We start from the raw sequence: 22,217 nt of genomic DNA on the forward strand, positions 1-22,217 counted from the left end.
AGGAAATGGCCCAAAAAGAGTTCGATGTGAGACTCTGGTTTGAAATATAAATACTCGACAAGCTCCTTAAGTTTCATGGCTTGACTGAAGTTGAAATTGTTAAAAAATATTAATATGCTTCTTTTTTTAAATTTAACTCTTTATGTTATGGAAAGACGGTCAAACCTCTATTCAAGCAAAAACTTAAGATTTTTAAGAAAGTAGCCGCTTATCAATTAATCAATAAGCTCAATCAACTTTAAACACATCATTAACTCATTAATTGATAACTTGCATCCCTAGCTTAGATGAAAGTATAGTCATGTGTTATGACGGCCTAGTCAAAGTTCAAACCTAAATCTAATTGAGGATGAGTTGTGAATGAGTTTTACTGAATTTGAGCTACCTTGCAAAGAAGAATGGGAAATATAATTTCAGTTTTGGATGGGCAAAGCTGGTGGACATAAAGTATTTACTCAGGGTGGCTGAATATAAATATATGCACCACTTGATAAAACCATGAGGTCTGTGGACGTAATGTGATAAAATGTGAAAAATATGATATCCATGCAATATATTGTACATACCATGAAGGCAAACCAGTGTTTGTATAATAAATAATTTATCCCTGTTGCTGCTCTTGGAATAGTTTTGGATGGGACTGAAAAACAGCTTGCAAGTTGAAGATGCATCAGAGACGCGCGTTTCCTCATTGAGGTAAAACCGATGGAGAGAGAGGAGCCTCTACCACACGTCACATGGTGACTTGCAGGAGCAGCAGTCAGGTTGGATGCAGTGGGTGCTCCGTGGAGAAAATTCCCACCACACTATGAAGTGATTCATGACACATGGAAATGTGCTGCCACCTGAAATTGGAGCTCATTTATTCCAGCTCCATCTCTGCATGCGGCTCACTGGACACCACATCAGCGGGTTAACGGGGACCTCCGGAGCCAGCCGGCGTCCAGCGGGGTCTCTTCCTCTGCAGAGGCAGCAGTCACGGGGTCCTGCACGCTCTCTAGGAGCGGGGGAGTCATTTCTGGGAATACTTCTGCATGTGCCAGGAGCGAAGTGGGGATGTTAGGATTTGATGAATCCACCTGCCGCGGCTCAGGTTTTCAAACGGAACTTTAGGCGAAACTTTGCAATGAGGTGAAGATTTTATTTAAGGATGCGCCGACATCACGGAGGATTCAATTGAACACACGTTTTCGCAATGTTTTTGAAAGCGCGACGAACTGTGAACTTTATTTTGTGGATCTTTAACTTTTTAATTTATCGGACTTGGGTTGAAGCACAGGTAAGAAACTGTCTGTTATTTGCCTCTGTTTTTCTTGAGCTATGGTAAAATCCTATATATCTAAACAGCTTAATGGAAAATAGTCTTTACGTTAAAAAAAAACAGGCAATGAGTCATCGGAATAAATAGCCTTCCTTCACAGCTGCGCCTGTATGGAGCTCTGAAGCTGTCAAAATAAAGAAGAACTAGCATTAAAAATAGATACACAGCTAAAACAATGCAACAAAGAGATTAATTCAAACATTTGGACTGGCTTTATTCTGTAAAATAATATGGCATACAAAATGTAAAGTTAAAAATGTTAATTTAACTCCAGTTCAACATTCCTACTTACCTTCTTAAATGTCATTTTAAAAAATTCATTATTCATTTGTTTTTCTTTAAAAACATTTTTTTTACACAATGTTAATATTTTTTAATTTTGTATCGTTTCACATTTGTCTTCCCCATTTTTTGTACTTCTGTGGTGGACTAAAAACACTTAAATCAAGAAAAAAGACATAAAATATACAGCAGAAGATATAAACTATTCAACTTGTAATATTGTATATGAAATACAACATATATATTTTTTTCCTAATTATCTACTTACTTTGACATTTGATTTTGTATCTTATTGATTACACGTATGCTTTTACGGACATTTATTTGTGGTTTATTTTCCAGTTATTCAAGCATTTCTTCCTTTTTTCAGCTTTTTGTTAACTATGGGAGTTTTTATAAGGTTTTATATCCTTCATGGATGCCATATAAAAACAACTTTTGGACTTTATTTTGACAGTCCTTTTTAATGAGGACTTTGAGACATATCTGCTACTCTTTAAAGCATCTTTTCACATTTTTACAGTCTTCTAGAACAAAAGAAACACCAATTAGATACATTTGGAATCACAGTATTTTACTGCCATTTGTAAATTAAACAATTACCTCAGAAAATCCAGCTCCAACCCATCTTACATTCTGCAAGTATAGGCTATATTTGGTAAAGCAACATATTTCTGCTTTTCCAGCTAAATGTTATCTGGAGCTCGACCTTAAAAGAGTCTAAAGCCAAGTGCTTCTTTGAGGTACAGAGATAGCAGACACTGTCAGGTTGATTTATTTGAACACTGGTAGCAATGAGCTCAACAGGGGAAAAAAAATCTCAGGACATTTGATGAATGGAAATTAGGCAAAATGGTGACACATGATGATATGTGAATCACTGGATTTTCTGCTGTATTAGTCACTGCCAAGAGAGCTATTGGAGAGGTTCAAAGTGGTTCTTTTAATTTGCAAATTGGTTGTCACTGTTTTTGCATAGGCCTTTTTGTTCCAAATCCTCTCATAATGAATGAAAACAATGCTCCTAAATATTACAGCAATGTTACACCAGGGGAAATTTTCACTAAGCAAATGTCACATTGGTTAATAACAGAATAAAGGTCAAAATCAATGAAATACAGAGAAACATAATGTAAATAAGTAGAGGAGACTTCTCCAAAGTTTTTTTCCAATAAACTTTGGAAAAGAGCATGAATGTATAGCTTTTGGTTTTGATTAATGGCAGAGGAAGGAATCAGTAGGATAACTGTGATTTCTACATGAATCACATGGATATAAAACTTTATTTTATGTTTGACTTTTGACTTATTTCAAATAAATATGCACAAATCTCTGTTTTTTAAACCTGCTAATGTTAATTTCTGTTGATCCAAATCCCACTTTTTTCTATTTTTTCTACTTTCTAGATTTGTTGAAAAGGTATATTTGTCCTGATATTGAAATTTCTTTTCTCTAATGAAATGATTTCAAAAACAGACCCGTTTCTCTCTTTGTTTCAGTCAAAATCTATAGATAGAGTAAAATCGGTGTGCACACCTAAAAGTGTATAGTTGCACACCTCAAATTAGAGAAGTGCACTATACCACAAGATATTAAAAAAAATATTCAAGATGAATTTAAAACAAATAAAACTTGTGTTCAATTTAATATTTGGTTTCTAAGTTTTTTTATATATATATATATTATGTTATATAAATATAATAATATTATATATTATACAGATGCCTTACAGAATTTCTGTATATTGTATCAAGAGGAAAGTGTTCATCAGAAAAAGACTAGATTTTAGCAAACGTCCTAAGTACGGTTTGGGGGGGGGACTATTACGCAAAATCAACTCTTTTGAGCTTTGTATCATTCTTTAATGTTAGACGGTATCCGTGGAAGGCATGGAGAAGAGTTGTTGTGATGATGTCATGAAGGGGGAGTGTCAGAAATGGTAGGAGGTTCTTAAAGAGACAGAGACAAATTTTAAGGAGTCAGATATGGCAATGATGCAAAGTCAAATTTTCTTTAAGTTGTTTCTGATATGTGAAGGTAACATAGTGTCTTGATTGTTTTGGATTCTAGGCACCTTAAACTACATAATACTATCTTTTTAAAATTGCCCACTGAAAACTGGGTATATATCCATCCATCCATTTTCTGTACACCCTTGTCCCTAGTGGGGTCAGGAGGGGTGCAGGGAACTCCAGGGAACATTTCGGGTGAAAGGCAGGGTACACCCTGGACAGGTCGCCAATCTGTCACAGTGGGCATATATATACTTGCTAATAAAGAACGTTTGAATGGTATTCAACAACAAAATTCAGTTATACCAGTTGACACCACCTTTTGTATGTAGATGGGGTTTGCACCCTAGTTAAACAGTCAGGCCGTACTGGCAAACATATTTCCCATCTGACTGATTGTACATTATATTAGAATTGTATAGAATTGTATTTGAAATGTAATCAATTACAAATTTATTGATGGAACTTGACTTAATGCTTTGTTTTTGATTCTATGTTGCATTGTGTTTCTGTGTTTGTAATGATGTAAAGCACTTTGAAATGCCTTGCTGCTGAAATGTGCTATACAAATAAAATTTGATTGATTGATTGATATATTTGTTTGACGGTATAGATTAAAAAGTTTGCTATTAATCAGCAGATGATTTCTGGCATTCTATAATTATTTTTTTTGCTAATTTACATTCTCAGTGATTGATGAATTAAAATACTCGGATTTCTCAGGCAAATCATCTCTAACCTTGTCTGCGCCTGATAGAAAACATTCACAGATTCATCATCACTTCTACCCTGGTCTTTCTCAGTTTGATTCCTACAGGTTGAGCCCACAGATTTAAACACATGGAAATCATTTTATGAAAAGAAATCAGAAAACAAAGCAAATAATATCCGAATAATTAACTGAAACCAAAAAGAGAGAGAAACGTAGCACAAATTGGGCCAAATTGGAAGAAAAAAACAATCAGGGCTGTAAATAAGAAATTATCTACTCTACAAAAAAACATATTGCAGCCACGCTGCGGGCCTGCTTTGCTAGCGCTGCTCCTGCAGGCACTAAATGCATGAAAGGCTTGTTGAAATCAATGGATTATGTACAGCAGAAAAACAAAAAGGTTTAAGGGTTAAGATGCTTTCTGGATGGTTTTCTGAGGTGTGTCGGCGTTATAATTAGATTTCAATTTCTGAATATCACCTCCATTTTACACCATTTCCACTATGTGGCTTTTTAGAAATGTATTGTTCAAACTTTAACTTTCTGTTCTGATGATGATGATGATTCTGTTGTAACACCCAAAGCATTCAGAGGAATGGTATGAATACTGGTACAGTTACTGTGATAGTTTTCATACACCTGAAACTCGTACATGTTTCTCCCCAATATAAACATAAACTTTACTGTATTTTGTTGGGAACTGATGTGACAGACCAACATAAAGTGGTGCAGAATTATTATGCTTAAATAAAATAACGTGTCTAAAAACTGTGGCATTTAACTAAATGCCTAAAAGCTGAGACTAAATTTAGCTAGAACAGGGCCAACCATCTTTTGGTGAACATCTCAAAAATTTCAGTCACACATTGTCCAGATTGCAGAGAACTCCAACAGGGACGAAAGCTAAACTGCATACCTCCTCACACTTTGTGTGTGTTTCCTACCCACATTTAGCAAATTCTTTACTTTTACCTCAAATATTTATGTGAGAATTTGCGTTATGTTACCTCACCTGCTTAAAGTCCTTTTCTTGCTGCATTTAAATTAATTTACAGTGTCCCTCTTCTCATCTTTGGGGAATTAACCTCTGGGGTAAATATTGTTTTTACAGGTACTTTAGGTTTTAAAACCAGCAAGTTATTTCCCAAAATCTCCCTCAGAGAAACTTTATCCACATACAGCATGGCAGAACTTTTTGTGCTTATTCTTTTCATCTCTGTTTGAAGCTGTCATGTTTTTTTCAGGAAATGACTCCTGATGTGGTTTTGTTCCTTTTACTTTCCCCCCTTTACCATTCTGGAGACCTTCCCAGCATGGCGGTGTAGAACCATGGTGATCAAGCAGCAAATATTAGTTAGTGTTCAGTTCTCTGGTACCTATCGGGAGCTTTTGTTGGTGGAACGCCCCTTGAAAAGGAATTAAGCTCTCATGCAGTTGGTTTGGCTTTCTGAAGTTAGCTTGTAGGATGTGGTTTTATAGTTGAAGATAACTGCAGCATGAAAATAATTATTAGATGGAAAGAAAGAGCCCTTTGGAAGCTATTAATATATAAATAATACCTATACCATGCACATTGCACATATCTATTTGGAGATGTTTATGCCAGTTGATTCTTTTAAGCTCATTTAGGTATGATCTATAGTGCAGGGTATTCTGGGGATAAACAACAACCAAAACAAATGCGCTAGCGGGAGAAAAGGCTTGTGGTCAAAAGAGAAATTCTACAACCACTAAAATTTGACGACACTTCATTTTTATTTTCATTTGTGAAGAAGCAAGTTGTGCTCGTGTGTAGTTTCTGTCAGTAGTTCTTGGTGCAGCGCCACCACAGGCAAGGAGGGGAACAGGTTATTTAAAGATTTTGAATGGTTTGACACAATGCAGTATGCAAATGACCCACACCAGCTGAAAAGCTAGCAAATGTTTCAATTTTAGTCCCTCCCCAATTGATTGCCAGGTGTGAAAACACCTTTACAAGTGAAAATGGAATTCTCCCTGCGGATGGATTGATGGATGGACGTGTCTTGGATTGGTAAATGCATGGATTTGTTTGAATGAGTGGTTGGACAGATGCAGAGATGATGACTGGATTGATTTAAAAGCTGCATAGAATTATGCACCAACATTTGAACAAAGCTTTAAAGTAGTTTGAAATATTTAATTATCCAAGTTTCAAGCGTTTTGATCAAGAAAATTAAATAGCAACAGCATTACTAAATGTTTATGAGCATTGAGTTTGATGAATAGTTAATATTAACATGCTCTGAACTGCATCAGCAGGCCAAGCCTTAGAAAATGTTTAAACAAACATAGTTTACGTCTGAATGGCAGTCATGTCTCCATATGTAAATAGGAGACCCTCCAGCTACATGGCAAGCACCAAGAACGATAATGAGACCAAAGGGAGTGATGGCCTTAGCTTTGCCACATTTGCTGCTTCTAATTTCAGAAATCATTGAAACATTAATCGTGCTTTAGTTAAACAGTACAGAGAACTTTCTGTTATTGTACGAAATTACTGAAGAGTAATCTAAAGAACTGAGAAACAGTGATGCTTCATCCCAGGTCCTAAGCATCATAGCAATATTGCAGGAAACTGTCAGAAACATTAAGGCATGCTTGATCTACTTAATTTTCCTTGGGTCTGTAATCTTGATTTGGCCCTGTTGTGATGTGACTTTCCAAGATATCCTGACAGGTGCTGATGGATCAATAATGGCTTTGTTAAGCTGTGTGGTATAAAGCTGTAAACCGACGCAGAAGAATATTAGGACAGATTGAACAATTAACCTCTGTATTATTGCAGAATATGAAGATTTTGATAAGATAAAACTTCCTCATCTGTTCACGAGCTGGGATTCTTTTAAACACGTCTTGTGCAAAGAGAAAGACTTGACACTACATAGACACACTTTCCAGGATTTTATCAGTGAAGTAGTCTTCACTTCTAGGGTTTAAACAGCTAAATGACTTGGGTTTTACTTCAAGTGTACAAATATCCATCCATACATCCAGAGTATTATGTCATTTCTACATGAAAAAAAGTGTAAGAATCATGAACATGACATTTTTCTTCACTTTATTGGAAGTCAGGTTGCAGGTGTAACAGCTCAAAACAAAGGTTCATGTATCCCTCTTCCCATTTACACACTCCAGCTCATTATGGGTTATCACAAGGTGTTCTCAGGGTCCCGCTGAGATTCCTCAAAGGAGGTTGTGGCGGGAAAACAACAGGTGTCCAGAAGGCATCCTTAACAGAACCATCTGAATTAACTCCCCCAATCTGGACCGAATCTGGATCCTCACCTTTTCTCCCAGGCAAAAATGTTTCTGTCTGTTGAGACATTCTGAGTTTAATTTGCTGCTGAGCTAATGATCATTGTTCTACATTATAACCCAAGTGTTAGTAAGCTTAAAGGTGACCTATAGTACTTCCTTGAACAGGTTAGGAGAGGTATATGGGCTTAAAAAACATGTTTGTAACATTTTTTATCACAAAATCATTCTTAGATAATGAGATCTGGTCAGTTCTACTTTCATAATGAGCAAATGTGACTACATGTGCTTGAACTCTGTTTGGGTTGCTAGGCTTCCTGGGGTTGCTAAGTAATGGTGCAATGCCTGCTGATCTGTGACATTACTTTCGGGAAGTTTTTGGAGCGGGTCAAACATTAACTTACTGGAAAAAAAGGCCAGGTGTTCTTTTTTTGTTGCTTTCTATTTTTAAGTGTTGTCAAAATTAAAGAGCTTTATAACACGTCACATGATCAAATAGACAGTCTTTGATAGTTGAAGATTACTTAAAAATTTACATTAAGGACTTCAAGAGGTTCTCAGTGAAGGATTGTAACCTTTGCTGCAGATAAATCATCCAGTTTTGCACCAAGTGAAATCTCTCCACAATTACTGGAAAGACTGAGATGACACTTTGGGGCTGACATTTATGGTCCCTGGCATGGAGTATTAAGCTCTTGCATGCATCCTATTTTTGAAAATTAACCATCAGTTTGACATTTTGGTGTCACAACTAAAATAAACCTCTCAATTCCACATAAAAGTCAAGACAATGGTTTTTGTCAGGACAGACTACTTCATCTTTTATTATCATTTTCAATATGGAACGATGCTAATTTGATGTGAATATCTCCTTAACATCAAAGTCTGCTGTAGCCACATAAACACAATCAATAGAAAGACCATTTCACCTTAAAAAGCTTTCTACATGTTTTGGTTCAGGTGTTGGTGACCTCTATCCTCATTAGCACCCCTGGAAAAGGTGCGTGTAATTTTTTCTTTTACAGCAAGAGCATAATCTCACACTGGCAGATTAAAAAGTAAATTAAGCAGAGATTGTAATTTATTCCATGAGGTGCTGAAAACCTAAAAGTTTTCTTTTCAGTTCCTACTTTGGGGGCAACAAATTGCAGAACATCCATAGAACTAAGATCGTAACTTCTATGTTTACTTGTTAAGAGACAAGGAGCTGTACCCAAAATAGCTTTCAAAATAAACATGCAAATGACTAAATTATCATATATATATAAAGCTGTGCAGCTAATTTTTGAATAGAAGCGTGAGTTATTTCATTAGTAAAATCCAACATGCAACATTTTTAACATACTGAATATGGTTCTTCAAAACCAAATGATCATCGATTAAAAAAAACAAATATTTTAAAGTAGACACTAACTCTATTGGTTTTCTATTCACGATTTTCTCCCTTAGTGTAATCACATCATTTTTGAAGCAATAAAAAACCTTTTGTTCTTGCTACATTTAAAACAAGTTGTAGTTGAGAGAGTTGTTCTGGCGCTTTATCAAATAGATCATGTAAAGATCTGAGCAGGAGTTAGTGCTGAGCAGTATATAATAATGTCATGTAGATCAACTTAACATGGAAGCTGCAAAAACTCTGAAACTAAGCTGGTTCATATTACACTACACCTACTCACTTTATGGAGAATGCATGTATTTACTGTAGAACAATTCAAGCAAAGTTTTACTAGTTTATGTGTGTTAAATTAGAGCCAACCAGTGGTAGGCTAGAGTTGTCAAAAACTAGTGCTAAAACAGATGTTAACTCAAACTCTCTTCATTTATTTACAGTTACTCTTAAGATGTTAGTGACCTCAACTGGACCTATGTTTGCTAAGCATATTATACCTTATGGAAACTGACAATAGTATAGCCCAAACAGTAAGTTTAATCCAAAAAGTTGTGAACCAGCTGTGTAAAAGAAATATGGCTCCTGTTTTAGTTATTGTGTTTCTAAGTGCCACCTTGCAACCAATGAAAGTTCATTTATCTCTTATCTTGTTTTGCTGTAACCTCAACATGATACATCCAGATTAATGATGAGAATCAATACATTTAATTCTTGTACGTATCAGTGTGCTTTAATTTATTCATTAAGTTTGCTCATTTATTAATGCTCATGCACTGCAGTACTGCTCCTACTGAAAAAGACTACATTTAGCTTGCAGAGTTATATTAGAGTAATATTACTGCATAAAGTAGCTAAATTATAACATTTTCTATAACTGGACATGTTCTCAGAGGTAAAGATCACAAGTTTTGTTAAAAATGAGAACTGTACTACTTTCTGATCTCTGTGGTCTTTTCTCAGTTTGCAACATCTGCCCAAAGCAGATGCTGGATGCCTAGTTGTCCCAAATGTTATTAAAATTTCATGCAATGCTTCCAGTTTATTTACATATTATATTGACATGGGGTCAGAGAGCTGATCTTTGTGTTTGTGCTTTACAGATGGGGTTCGACAGTCCTCTCTCTGCACAGGAGCAGATGTTCATCCTGTATGAAGTCAAAATGCGGTGCTATCAGAACCTGTCCAGTGTGGAACCAACAACCACAGGTACAAACACCAATCCATAAATCTGCACAGTTTTAATCATCAGGATTTATTCTAACAACATTTGTATGAAGTGAGTTGTCTATAAATGAATTCATGAATCAATCAGTTTACCTTTCAGGCTCTCTGTTTGCCTGAATATAATCAGACTTTTATTCTTTTTTAAATTTTATTTGAGACTTTCTTGAAGTCATATTATATGACTTCATAATATATGAAGTCATATTATTCTTATGGGCTTTAGACTTCTTGCAAACACCTTTGCTTTATCACTATCAGTGTACATTCAGCAGGTTATCAGTTATCTTAACCATATCAAAACAGATAGCTCAATGAAAGAAGACATCAACATGCATAACAATTTCATCTTCTCTTTTAAATGCCTCTTTTTCCATCATAGGTAAAAATTTGTGTACATTGGATCCCCGATATTTGCATGGGTTAAAGAATACCTAACATTCGCTTAAAACGCTCTATTTCACCGGGTTCAGCCTGTCAGCACTAGGAAAATAAATGTCACTTCTGGATTGGCTGTTTTGCAAAAGAAAGCCAATAGCATGTCAAGTATAATTTTTTCCTCAGTTTTTCAGCTGCACAAGCTGCCTTTTCTGTAGAATATTTCAACTATACTAAGATTGAAGCATTATTTTCATATTTTTTCTATTTAGCAGCATCTATTTATTCCCTCAGTTGTGGCCACTTTCCCAGCTCTTGTCCAACTTTCCCCACAGCAGGATGCTGCGACAATAGCGATTCACAGCAGGTTTAATGAGTCTGTGCAACATGTGGCTTTTTATTGTGCTGGACACAAGCTCGTCTAATCATCATTCATTTAATTTAGCATCCTGTCCATTTATCCGAAAAAATGGCTCCAATCAGAGCTGTATTTTGGTTTTTATTAAGCCTGTAACTGTGAACAAAATTTTGTTTTGTTACCTGAACTTGATTTTTTTAAAAAGCTACAAAAATGGTGGAAATCCTCAAGTCTTTATATTTTCTAACTGGATAAAAAGAACTTAAGTTATCCAGAAAAACATTCCAGGCTGCAGCAATAAGTGGATATGGATCAATCGATGGTTTTTGACACTCATTAATGACCAGATAGATAAAAGTGTGACTTCTGTGTCTTCTCGCTGCAGATGACGTGTGCCCTCCAGACTGGGACGGTCTTATTTGTTGGCCTCATGGCTCACCTGGGCAGATTATGAAGGTTCCCTGCCCAGCTTACATCTATGACTTCAATCACAAAGGTTAACAATCTTTCTCTTCTGTACCAGCAATGACTGTGAATGTGAAACGCTGAATGCAATGATAAATTCAGAACCCTCTCTTTGCTGATATTTCGGTAATGCAACCACTTTTAACCCCGACACTTTGTGCTAAAGTACCTCCTGAAATCTAAAAAGCAAATTTTGAAAAGACCCAGGGGTCTTGGACAGGATGAATGTTTTGTTCTTTTTGTTGTTTAATGGGTTTATCTACAAAGGGAAAGAAAACACTTAGCACAAAATTGCGTTATGCCTAAAAAATTGGATTCCATAAAAGTCCTTTGAAGGCATTTATGCAGCTTTTCTGACATGCTGTGTGTGACAAAACAAAGTGCTGGAATGACAAAAAAAATCCACTTGGTCAATAAGCTTCAGTAAAGTGAAAAACTATGCTCTCCCATTAAGATTTATCCTTTTTTGGCTGATTGTCAGACTTAAATGTTTCAGATCATTAAAATAATGACAAATAGACAAATATACCCTGGACAAACAGAAAAAAAAGATCTTTTTAAAACATATTTTCCGATATAAAAGAGAAAATTGTATCCATAACAGTAATGAAATAGAGAGAAAAAAAGAAGAAACCTGTAAGGGATTAATTTTTTATAATAACACAAACAAATCTGCTATATAATTTCGCATTAACCAACTCTGAATCTGCATCTGCACTTTAAAGGGGAGGTATTGTGTAAAATGGACTTGTTAAGCTTTATATCATCAAAACGTCTGAATGTGTTGCTTTATTTCTTTTTACTCATGATTAAAAAATCTCCCGTGGCAGCGAGTCAGGGCTTGCTACTCAGCTCCTCCAGACTAGCGGCAGCAGCAATCGGTAAACACCTGGTGAAACTGAGTCTGTTGAACTCATCCAGACTATTTCTCAGTCAAACATTCCTAAGAATGGCTGTAAACTGCATTAAGGCGGAGCAGTGTTGTGATGACGTGTTGAAACCGGATTGTCAGGAAGAGCAGAAGCTTCTTAAAGAGACAGAGGCCATAATTCTCTTCTGTTGCGCTTGATGTACGTGCAGCATTTTTATATCAACTGAAGGTAACGTTGTTACGTCATTGTGCAATAAGCATGGTAAAATAGCACAGTTGGTGTTATTTGTTTATTGAAAGGTCTCCTAAAGTTCCATTGCTAAATCATAGCAAACTATTTTTCTTTTTCACCCAAGCAGTTGAAGTTTTGTAGCTGCGCTTGAAATAAATGTTCAGTGGCATGGACTCAGTTTGGTCAAGCTTTGGCTGCCAGGCATAGAACAATCTAGAGGTTTTTAGAAGTGTTTCTTATCTACTGAGCATCATTTACACCTTAGCAACATGAAAAGACGTTCTAATGAAGCTTCTAATGTTCTCCTTTTGCAATTTATATAGATCTAACAGAGGCACTTTACACATCTGGGAAATATTTGCAGTGCATTAGCCTTGATTCCCCCAATTTTCTTCTTTACCTCCACACATTAATCCAGTTCTTCATACTCAGCATGCATGTGGTGACAATGGAGAGGAAAACCTCCCGTTTAACAGGAGGAAACCTCCAGCAGAACTGGACTAAATGTGAATCACCATCTAGGGCTTTAAATAGATAGACCACACAAACAAAAAAGAAACAGAAGCATTGGTGTAGAAGTACCTTTAATGTTTAAGAAAGAGCAAAGAGTCAATGGCAGTAGCAACGTCTTTAGTAGTTTCAATTAGGTGAGAAGCACAGCTAAACCAAAATGTCCATGGGATGAAAGAGAGCATTTATAGTTAGTCTCATCAACAGCTCAGCTAGTGGCTTTGTCTAAGACAGAGACGAGGTTAAACACTGACTGATAATAAACGATGGAACAAGTAGAAAAGCAGATAAAAGCAAACAAAAATATATTTTTATAGTTTTATGTACTTATTCATACATGGATTTTTCAAGACTGTAATTCTGTACATCAGATTTAGTTAGTTTTAAAGCACTTCTATGTTCTATGTCACTTCTATGTCCCCAAATGCCAAAAATGTTTGAATTGAAGATGTGCAGGCAGTCTGTATGTTGCAAATATTTTTTGGAAATGCACCAACTTGAGTCTACGTTTGCAGGACACGCTTACAGGAGGTGTGATGTCAACGGTTCCTGGGTCTTTGTGGAGCAATGGAACAAAACATGGACCAATTATTCAGAGTGTCTACGGTTCCTTCAGCCCCTCAGTGATGAGGAAGCAAGAGCAAGTATTAATGTTGAATATAACAAGAATTTTTGTTAATATTGTCATTCAGAGAGCCTTGTGATTGCTCAACCCTTCAACAAAGGCTGCACCAGTGTTCAAAGTTCATATGTAAAGCATCAGTTCTCTTTTTTCCCTTTCATTGCATGTTAGAAGAAAAGCAAATCTGTATAAATGCACTTTTTCTTCTATGTGATGAAGTACTAAAGAAACAAACAAACTGTTCACAAAAGCATCGTAGCAAGGAACATTAAAATATGAAAGCTATGACCTAATCAAAAACTGATGAGACAAAAGGAATAATCACAGAAACAGTCAGCTCCTTCACTCCAGTAAACAGGCATCATAGCTTGTTTATTCATCAAACCTTGATGATCTGTGATGAACTACGATGAGGCTTTCTGGGAAATCTGAATTACAGCTTGGATGGATGAATATTTTGGTCAGCTTCATTGCTTAAAATGCAGTAAATAACACTCTACCATTATTATGCACTTTATAAAACTTAGATTCGAAATAAACTGTTGACTATGTGAGTGGAGTTCAATGTATTTATACAGAAATGGGAATACATCTTATATGGTATCTTATTTTCTTACTATGATAACAAAAAATAATATAACAAGGAAACCGATACGAGAACATTATATTGTTTCCGGCATTAGCTCAAGTGAAAAGTATCATAGTTGAACTGAATGGCATCAAAGATATTGCTTCTATGAAGAGTACAAAACTGAGAGCATCAAGTTAAAAGTTGGAAAAAAACTGGAATTAATGGAAAACTGGGGAGTAGAAGAACACAGCTGATTGAGTATTTTTCAGTTGTAGTGACCCCAAAATGAATTTAGGTTTCTATGTTTCAGCTCAACGTTGTCAGTAAAAGAATCAAAATTTTATTTTTTATTTTACAAATTTCATTTTTATTTGGTAGAAAACTCTTAACCTTCATTGATTTGATTGAAAAGCAAGTTATTTTGGTATTTAAACTTAATTTCCATACATCTTCAATGTACTAAACAGAAAAAATACATTTCTAATTATTTATTATATTATTGTGATGTAAACAAATCAAATAAAGGCATTAAGATTAGATGAACAGACCCAGAAACAAAATTAAAGGTGCAGTGCAAGCGCAGAGTGTTATGTGTTGATGTGCTTCATAAATGAGAAAGAAAGAAAGAAGAAAAAGCACAAAACAATAAGGAGAAAAAATAAATACAATGAAAGAATTAGATTTTTATTTTGTGTTTTTGATTTTTTCTGAATATGGAAATATTTTCTGGTGTTTGCTCACCAACAGAGCAAACACTGTTTGGCTTCACTGATAGAAGAGGTGCAGAAGAATTACATTAGGCTGAATAGAGAAGCTTGCTGAATTTATAGTATTTTCTTTATGACTTTGTAATTTTTCTCTTTTTATTATGTAAAGCACCTTGAACTGCCTTGCTGCTCAAATATGCCATACAAATAAACATTGATTTGATTTAGATCTTTGCTAAAAAGACGCAACCAGCATCTTTCTTTCCTGTAACAATTAAATTAAACAAAGACAATAGCAACAAAATACCTCCACTTTTATACCAGCTGTGTTCAAAATAATACATTAACTTTCTGACTTCTACGTTGCGTTTTAATGTTTTCACACTCAGTTTGATGTGTGAAACAAAATACATTTCTAACATAATAGAGCAAGTAAAAATAAAAGGTTCTACATCCTTTGTGGACATGTAAGCTTTTATGTAGGTGTTATGCTTTGTGACTCAGTGAGAAATTTTAAGGCTTTGTGCCTTAAATGTCATCATCAGATGGTGTGACTGAGTGTCCGCGGCGCTCTCATCCATTTGGTTTTAACGCCTGACTTCCCTGCTGATTTGGTACTTGAACTTCAAATAAATTTTTTTTTTTTCTCGACATATGAACGCTCAGTTTTACTGCTTCTCTTAAACTGAAATAGTGCCACTTTAATTTTGGCTGTCATTTATTTATTTCCTGCAAATATGGATTCCGTGCATAAAATGAAAAACAAATAAAGCAGAAATGCTTTGGAAGATCATGTTTTCCACCTTTTTATATTCCGTAAGCTGCACCAGCAACCATGGTGTTTGAAAAATATAATCTGCTATAAATAAACATCTTTAGGGAGAGAGATGGAGCCTCCTTTTGACTTTATCACCAACATCTTTCAGCCTATTTTCCTCTGACCATTGGTTGGAAAATTTCAGTTTTCAGACCATTTTTAGGCTTATTTGGACATTTTCATTTTACTGTGCTTGTGTAAGACTTGTTTAAGACTGTCTAGACAGTCCTGTGAGACCGTGCTTGTGTTTTTTTCTATAGAAGTGAACTAAACAGCATGCTTTTTTCTTCCTGCATGTTCACAGAAAGACTTCTTTGAGAGTCTATATGTCATGTACACCACCGGCTACGCTGTGTCCTTCAGCTCTCTGCTAGTGGCCATCATGATCATTGGATACTTTCGGTAAGAAAATACTTCCTGTATTCTTATAAACTGGTTAATGACTAGTTAAAAGGATCACTAACTAATTTGTTGCACAGTTTATAGAACTACAAATACTTGGCAAAAAGTGACAGTTTGAGGTCTTTTGAAACAACTGCATCATTTAATCGTTGACAGCCCTTCAACAGTTTTGAAAGGTTTGTTGACAAAAAAAAAGGTATGTGTTTGCTCACAAGTCTTATATGTCTGAACCAGCTGGTGGAAATAAAAGCAGGTGAATAATAATAATAAACTGGTTGACATTTTAAAACCTTAGGGGATTCAAAACAGAGAGTTTTTGTGTTTTCATTGTATGAGTCACTCACTCTCAGCACAAAAAATGGACTTTAGTTTGTTTTTTAACAGTTTTGAGAAGTCCCCTTGTAAAATGGAAAAGGTTACCCAAAGGGAAGCATTTCAGCAATGCTCCAGATGTTTCAAGGGGTGGTTTGATCGTTAATATTATGTCTCTATTCAGTTATTCTGCACACATTTTTCACAACGTAGACATTCCACAGCTTCACCTAAGAACTTGATATGAAAACCCACAGCATCTTCAAAATCACCAAGGGAACAGCGCAAATCAAGGAGCTTTCCAAGCAAACTCAAGGACAAAACTGTGAAGAAGTGCAGCTTTATGTTTTATTGTAAACATGAAGAAAATTAGAAAAGCCTTCAGGACCCATTAACTCTGTCTTTGGAAAGAAAGTCCAACAAAACACCACAAATAAACAGAGAAAACTAAAATTTTATCTCACTTAAAATGAAATGCTGGAAGAAAAATAATTTTTACACTTCACCAAAAATAAATAAATAAATAAATAAAAGTCTGATTGATTAGATTAGATAATTTAGTTTGGGGGGAGTTATGGAGAGTTTAGAGCAGAGTTAGGTTTAGAAACAATAACCCAAGTTATACATTTTTCAGTTCCTCTTCCTTATTGGAACAGTGTGACACAGCAGCAAAAATAAATGTTTATCCACCTAAACTGACAGGCCAGATAAGCACAGCCGTAAACAGAGAAGCAGAAGAGAGACTTTTGGTAACTCTGTCGTCAAGACAACCGTTAGTATGCCAAAAATCTAACCTTTATGAAATTTGAATGGAGATATGGAGAATTTAGACTTAGACTTAGACTTAGACTTGTACTTTATTGATCCTTTGGGAAGACTCCCTCAGGAAATTGAAGTTACCAGCAGCTCCCAGGCAAAAAACAAAGATAACACAGTAAGCAAAAGTGCAAAAGAATACAAAATACAAATTAAATACTAAGGTACACACCAAATGTGAGTAACCAAAACCTTAAATTATGCAAGAAAAACCTTAAATTATGCAAGAAACAAGGAATAAGAATATAGAATATAAGAATATAAGTAAATATAAATACAACACAAAAAATATATAAGAATTTGGCGGATAGATTGACCAGTGATATTGTATTGCACTATGTGGTTTGACCTGATAAGTATGGAGAAAAGTACAAGGGGTCACTACTCCTTCCACCCTCTGTCCTGTGTCACCTCCCCCCCAATAAGGAATTGTACAGTCTGAAGGCATGGGGGACAAAAGAGTTCTTAAATCTATTGGTCCGGCACTTGGGAAGCAGCAGTCTGTCACTGAACAGGCTCCTCTGGCTGCTGATGACGGCGTGTAGAGGGTGGCTGCTATCGTTCATGATGTCCAGCAGTTTGTTCAGTGTCCTCGCCTCTGCCACCGTCACCAGAGAGTCCAGCTTCATGCCGACCACAGAGCCGGCACGCCTGGTCAGTTTGTCCAGTCTGGACGTGTCCTTCTTGGATATGCTGCCTCCCCAGCACACCACGGTGTAGAAGAGGACACTGGCAATCACAGACTGGTAGAACATCCAGAGCAGTTTGCTGCAGATGTTAAAGGACCGCAGTCTCCTCAGGAAGTATATCCTGCTCTGCACTTTCCCATACAGGTGGCTAGTGTGTTATGACCAATCCAGTTTACAGTTTATTTAACGTAATGATCAACACTACAAAAAAATATAAAGTACTAACACTGTACTTTATACTGTTCTAGCATAAAGTACAGATTTTTCCACTTACAACAAGACATTTTTCATGTTTTAAAGTAAAAGAAATCTGTCAGCGGAACTTCTATTTTTTTTTTTTTTTACATGTACAAGAATTATTCACTTATAACAAGCTTATTTATCTTGATAAAATGTTTTCTTTTAAGTTATTTTGTCATATTTTAAGTTTACTAAGATATTTGCACTCAAAATTAGACAAAAAATACTTGATAAGATTATTTTGCAGTGAACTTGTAAATACTCATTTATGTTTCTCAACAAAATGTAATTTATTAGAAAACCTTTTCCAGATAACTTTAGATGCTTTTGGAATCTTATCTTCTCTTGGAAGATAAGATTTATCTATAAAAACTTGGACCTTTCTAAAAAAATCTTCTTTCAAGTTCTTGATGTGTCTATTAAAATAAAAACAACTAATGTCAGAACATTTAAATGCGCAAACAATGTGAAATAAAGTACAGCAGCTTTCAAACTATGATTAATATAATTTTCTTTTATGACGAGATTTTATTCAAACACATTCAGAGATTTTAACCATTTTAGTAATTCTTTTTTTGCCTTTAAACTCTCCTGATTTGAATGGCAGCATCTTTTCATCTGGTCTTTTAGTTTGTATCAGAAACTTCAGACAAAAACATGCACACTTCAAAACAGGAATAAAGGAATGTGACAGACATGCATTTCTGATAAAGACCACAGAGCATAAATCCTGCATGAGTTGCTGCTGCCTTTTCAAAGGGCCGTCAAGCTGCCTTTAGACAGAGGTCTCACATCTGCTGTGTTTGACTCAACAAAGCAACATATGAATCTTTGATCTTTACAAACCTCTTACTGCTGTTTTGAAGTTTCCTATTTTAGTGTGAATATTCCCTTATCGCCAATGCAAAGCTTTACTACAATTGCAGCACAGTATACTATGTAAACTTTAAGTACTCAACAGTATAGTTTTATCGTTATTGGATGGATGTCAGTATTATAATTTCAAAAATAGATTATGACTTTTTTTTTTTTTTTTTACTTATTGGTCAAAATGATGGACAACCATAATGTCTAGCCTCACCTCTGCTTTTACCACACTGCTGAGTCAAGTTGTAGGCCGTGATTGATATGGCAATTAAGAAGTCACATTTAATGTCATTTTAATGTCATACATAATCGCAAAGGATCGAGCAAAAAAGTATGCCTCTGTTCTACATGAAGGCGGCGGGAAATAATTTTGCACACTTTGCATTAATATATTTCACCAGCAAAAGAAGTCTGCAATTGACTTTTTTTTATTCTTTATGTATGTTTTAGAAGGTGTTTATTGACTGATCTTTTTGTTCAAAATTCCTTGCAAATATTTCTAAAGCAGAGCCACAAAACTGTGAAATCCTGGAGGGACTGAATTATATTTTTTAATAATCTTGATTTTCAGGACTATTATCAGCTCTCCTCCCAACTCTAGTATCTCTGCCACTTTTGGTGTGTGTATCAGTGAAGGAAGATTCGATTCTACTGGCAGAGCAGGATTGCATGAAGCACACATTTTACATCAAACGAGGCCTTATTCACAACCAACAGATGTACTGGGATTTTCATGCACAAGTACTTCTCATGTTTATTGGAAATGGCCAGAAAAAGAGAAAAAATACAGAGAGCTGTGAACATCTCACCATTTGACACTCATGTCTACAAAGAACAGGAAAAACGAGTTTAGAATTTGAACAGTGTCACAGAAATTGGAGGTTAAACACACTGGAAAAATTTCCCTGGTCTGAAGCAGTTTGATTTTAGGGTTTGAATTTGGTATATACAAATTGAAGACGTGGATCCATGATGCCTTTTATCAAGGATTCAGGCTGGTAGTGGTTGTGTAATTGCATGGCGGCATGTTTTGGGTCCTTTTGTATAACCCAGCTACTTCCAACAGGATAATTTACCACTTCAAAAACCTTATATTATGTCAGAGTAGTTTCTAAAACATGGCAGCGAGTTTACTGTACTGAAGTGGCTTCCATGGTTACCAAATCTCATCTGCCCACATATCCTTATAGTCTGAGAACATCTTACATTTATGTATCTAAACATAAGACCTTAAAAAGCTTTAAATTAATTGAAATATAATAATAAGCTTGCTAGCTCGTTTAATCTCATATTTCCCAAGTAGTTTAAGTTTTTGCATTGACTCAAAACTTTGAGTCATGTGCAGACATCTTCACTGCGTTCTGTGACTCAAGGTGTTTGCAGCTGCCGTAGCTGCTAATATATCCCTGCTAGCTAGTTTACTAGCAAGAGTAAAGCTAGCTCTTTTTTTTTACATCCATCTTGGTTATGTGCAAATTTATTGCCAGTTGGCTGGACAATGTCCGTATTTGTCATTGGCTCACTTTTGCTGCAAACCCATACAATTTATTTATCTGGTCTTAAATTCCATTTATGGTGGTCTTATAAAGGTCTTAAAAAATTGTAAATTTGAGTTGGTGAAACATGCAGAAACCCAGGATCTGTGCCAGGAAGAATTAAGGCAGATGTGCCTAATAAAGTGGTTGGTGAGTTTACCAATGACTAATTATTAATAGTCATTAATAATTCAGACTATGATAGATTGGAAAAAGGCCACAATAAATGCAAGCCAATTCTTTTTCTAAAGAATAAGTGGATCAGTTTGTTGCATAGTTATTTCACTCTGAAAAAGAATGTTCCCAATTAATCTTTAAAAGCTCAAAATTCAAATGACAGTCATGCGTATGATTAGTTTATGTGAGCCTCTTATTACAGCTGTATACTGTTGAATAGTAATTAGCCCATCATTGCTAATTAAGGACTGCAATCAGGTTTTAGTCATTTTTTTATGTGAAAGCCTTCATTGTAAACATTGTCATCTTCAGCCCTGAAAATGATGAGTGGGCCACTCATTGAATCGGAGTTGGCTCTGCTCTTTCATGATAATTGAGAGCAGCATCAGCAATGCAGGAGCTGGTTAGAACGATAAACCTGTCAGTGCCTGAGGCTTAACTTCTGCAGTCACTGAGAGCAACAAAGCAGGCTTTAAATCTGAAGTGTGTGGAGTTTCTCTGTTGGCTCCTATTGTATAAATTCTGCAAGAGCAACAACGTGTCAACGGTGAGTCCCATATTGAGTACAATAAGTTGGCTTACAGTGTCCCTGACAATTACTTCCTCCCTAGTTTATCTTGCAATTTTTTGCATTGAAAAACTGAGTTACATCCTTGTGCTGTAGCTCTCATCAAGGTAGTGTTGGATTACTGAAAAGCTTTTTACTGTATGCAGGGAGCTGATCTGATGTTCAGCAACTACTTGTGTTGAAGCTGAGGTGGACCTTATGTGAGAGACTGTTTAGACTGTATTTAACAAAAGAAACTACATATATTCCTTTTTTTACCCCTTATTATTGCAGAGTAAAGAAAATAATTTCTAAATATTTGATAAATTTCATGGCTTTTAGTTGGAGTTCTTGGTCATACAACTGTATACAAAGCCAGATAAAGCATTTACATTACTTTTGTATAATATTCCTGGTTTTTCAGCCCTCCATAGTTATAATGGAGGGCTGAAATTACTTATTTGTTTTTTCATAACAATTAACCATAACTTCTCTGATCCCGGCAGGCGCCTTCACTGCACCAGAAACTACATCCACATGCACTTGTTCGTTTCCTTTATGTTGCGGGCTGTCAGCATTTTCGTGAAGGACAAAGTTGTCTATTCGAGTGCCGGATTGCAAGACTTTGACTCAGCCCTGCTGGATAACCTGAAAACAGCGAGCATTTCATCACTCGACAAGTCCCAGTATGTAAGTATCAAGTCGTCTTCTTGAACGTTTTCTTGTAAAATGCCTGCTTGTCATTTTATCATAATTAAAAGGAGATTGATGCTTAAGAGAATACATTGCTAAGTGTTTTAAAATTGCTAAACTATTCATGTCCTTGTCATGGCTCTCTTGTAATGAGAGACCAGGTAAAAGCCCAGTGTCTGTATTTTCTGTAGCAG

At 35.7% G+C, this 22,217-nt stretch overlaps 1 protein-coding gene across 1 annotated transcript in view; it reads left to right on the plus strand.

Moving 5' to 3' along the window:
• Positions 1 to 708: 708 nt before the first annotated feature.
• pth2ra (parathyroid hormone 2 receptor a) overlaps positions 709 to 22,217 on the plus strand; it is a 51,279-nt gene continuing 29,770 nt past the window's right edge. Inside the window, exons 1-6 of the mRNA XM_032568816.1 lie at positions 709 to 1,279; positions 10,094 to 10,199; positions 11,336 to 11,446; positions 13,544 to 13,668; positions 16,050 to 16,147; positions 21,837 to 22,020. Coding sequence (XP_032424707.1) covers positions 1,196 to 1,279; positions 10,094 to 10,199; positions 11,336 to 11,446; positions 13,544 to 13,668; positions 16,050 to 16,147; positions 21,837 to 22,020 — 708 coding nt within the window. The 5' untranslated portion in view covers positions 709 to 1,195. The remainder of the gene's footprint in view (positions 1,280 to 10,093; positions 10,200 to 11,335; positions 11,447 to 13,543; positions 13,669 to 16,049; positions 16,148 to 21,836; positions 22,021 to 22,217) is intronic.

This window comes from Xiphophorus hellerii, chromosome 7 (genome assembly GCF_003331165.1).
Source record: "Xiphophorus hellerii strain 12219 chromosome 7, Xiphophorus_hellerii-4.1, whole genome shotgun sequence".
Classification (NCBI taxonomy): Eukaryota; Metazoa; Chordata; class Actinopteri; order Cyprinodontiformes; family Poeciliidae; genus Xiphophorus; species Xiphophorus hellerii.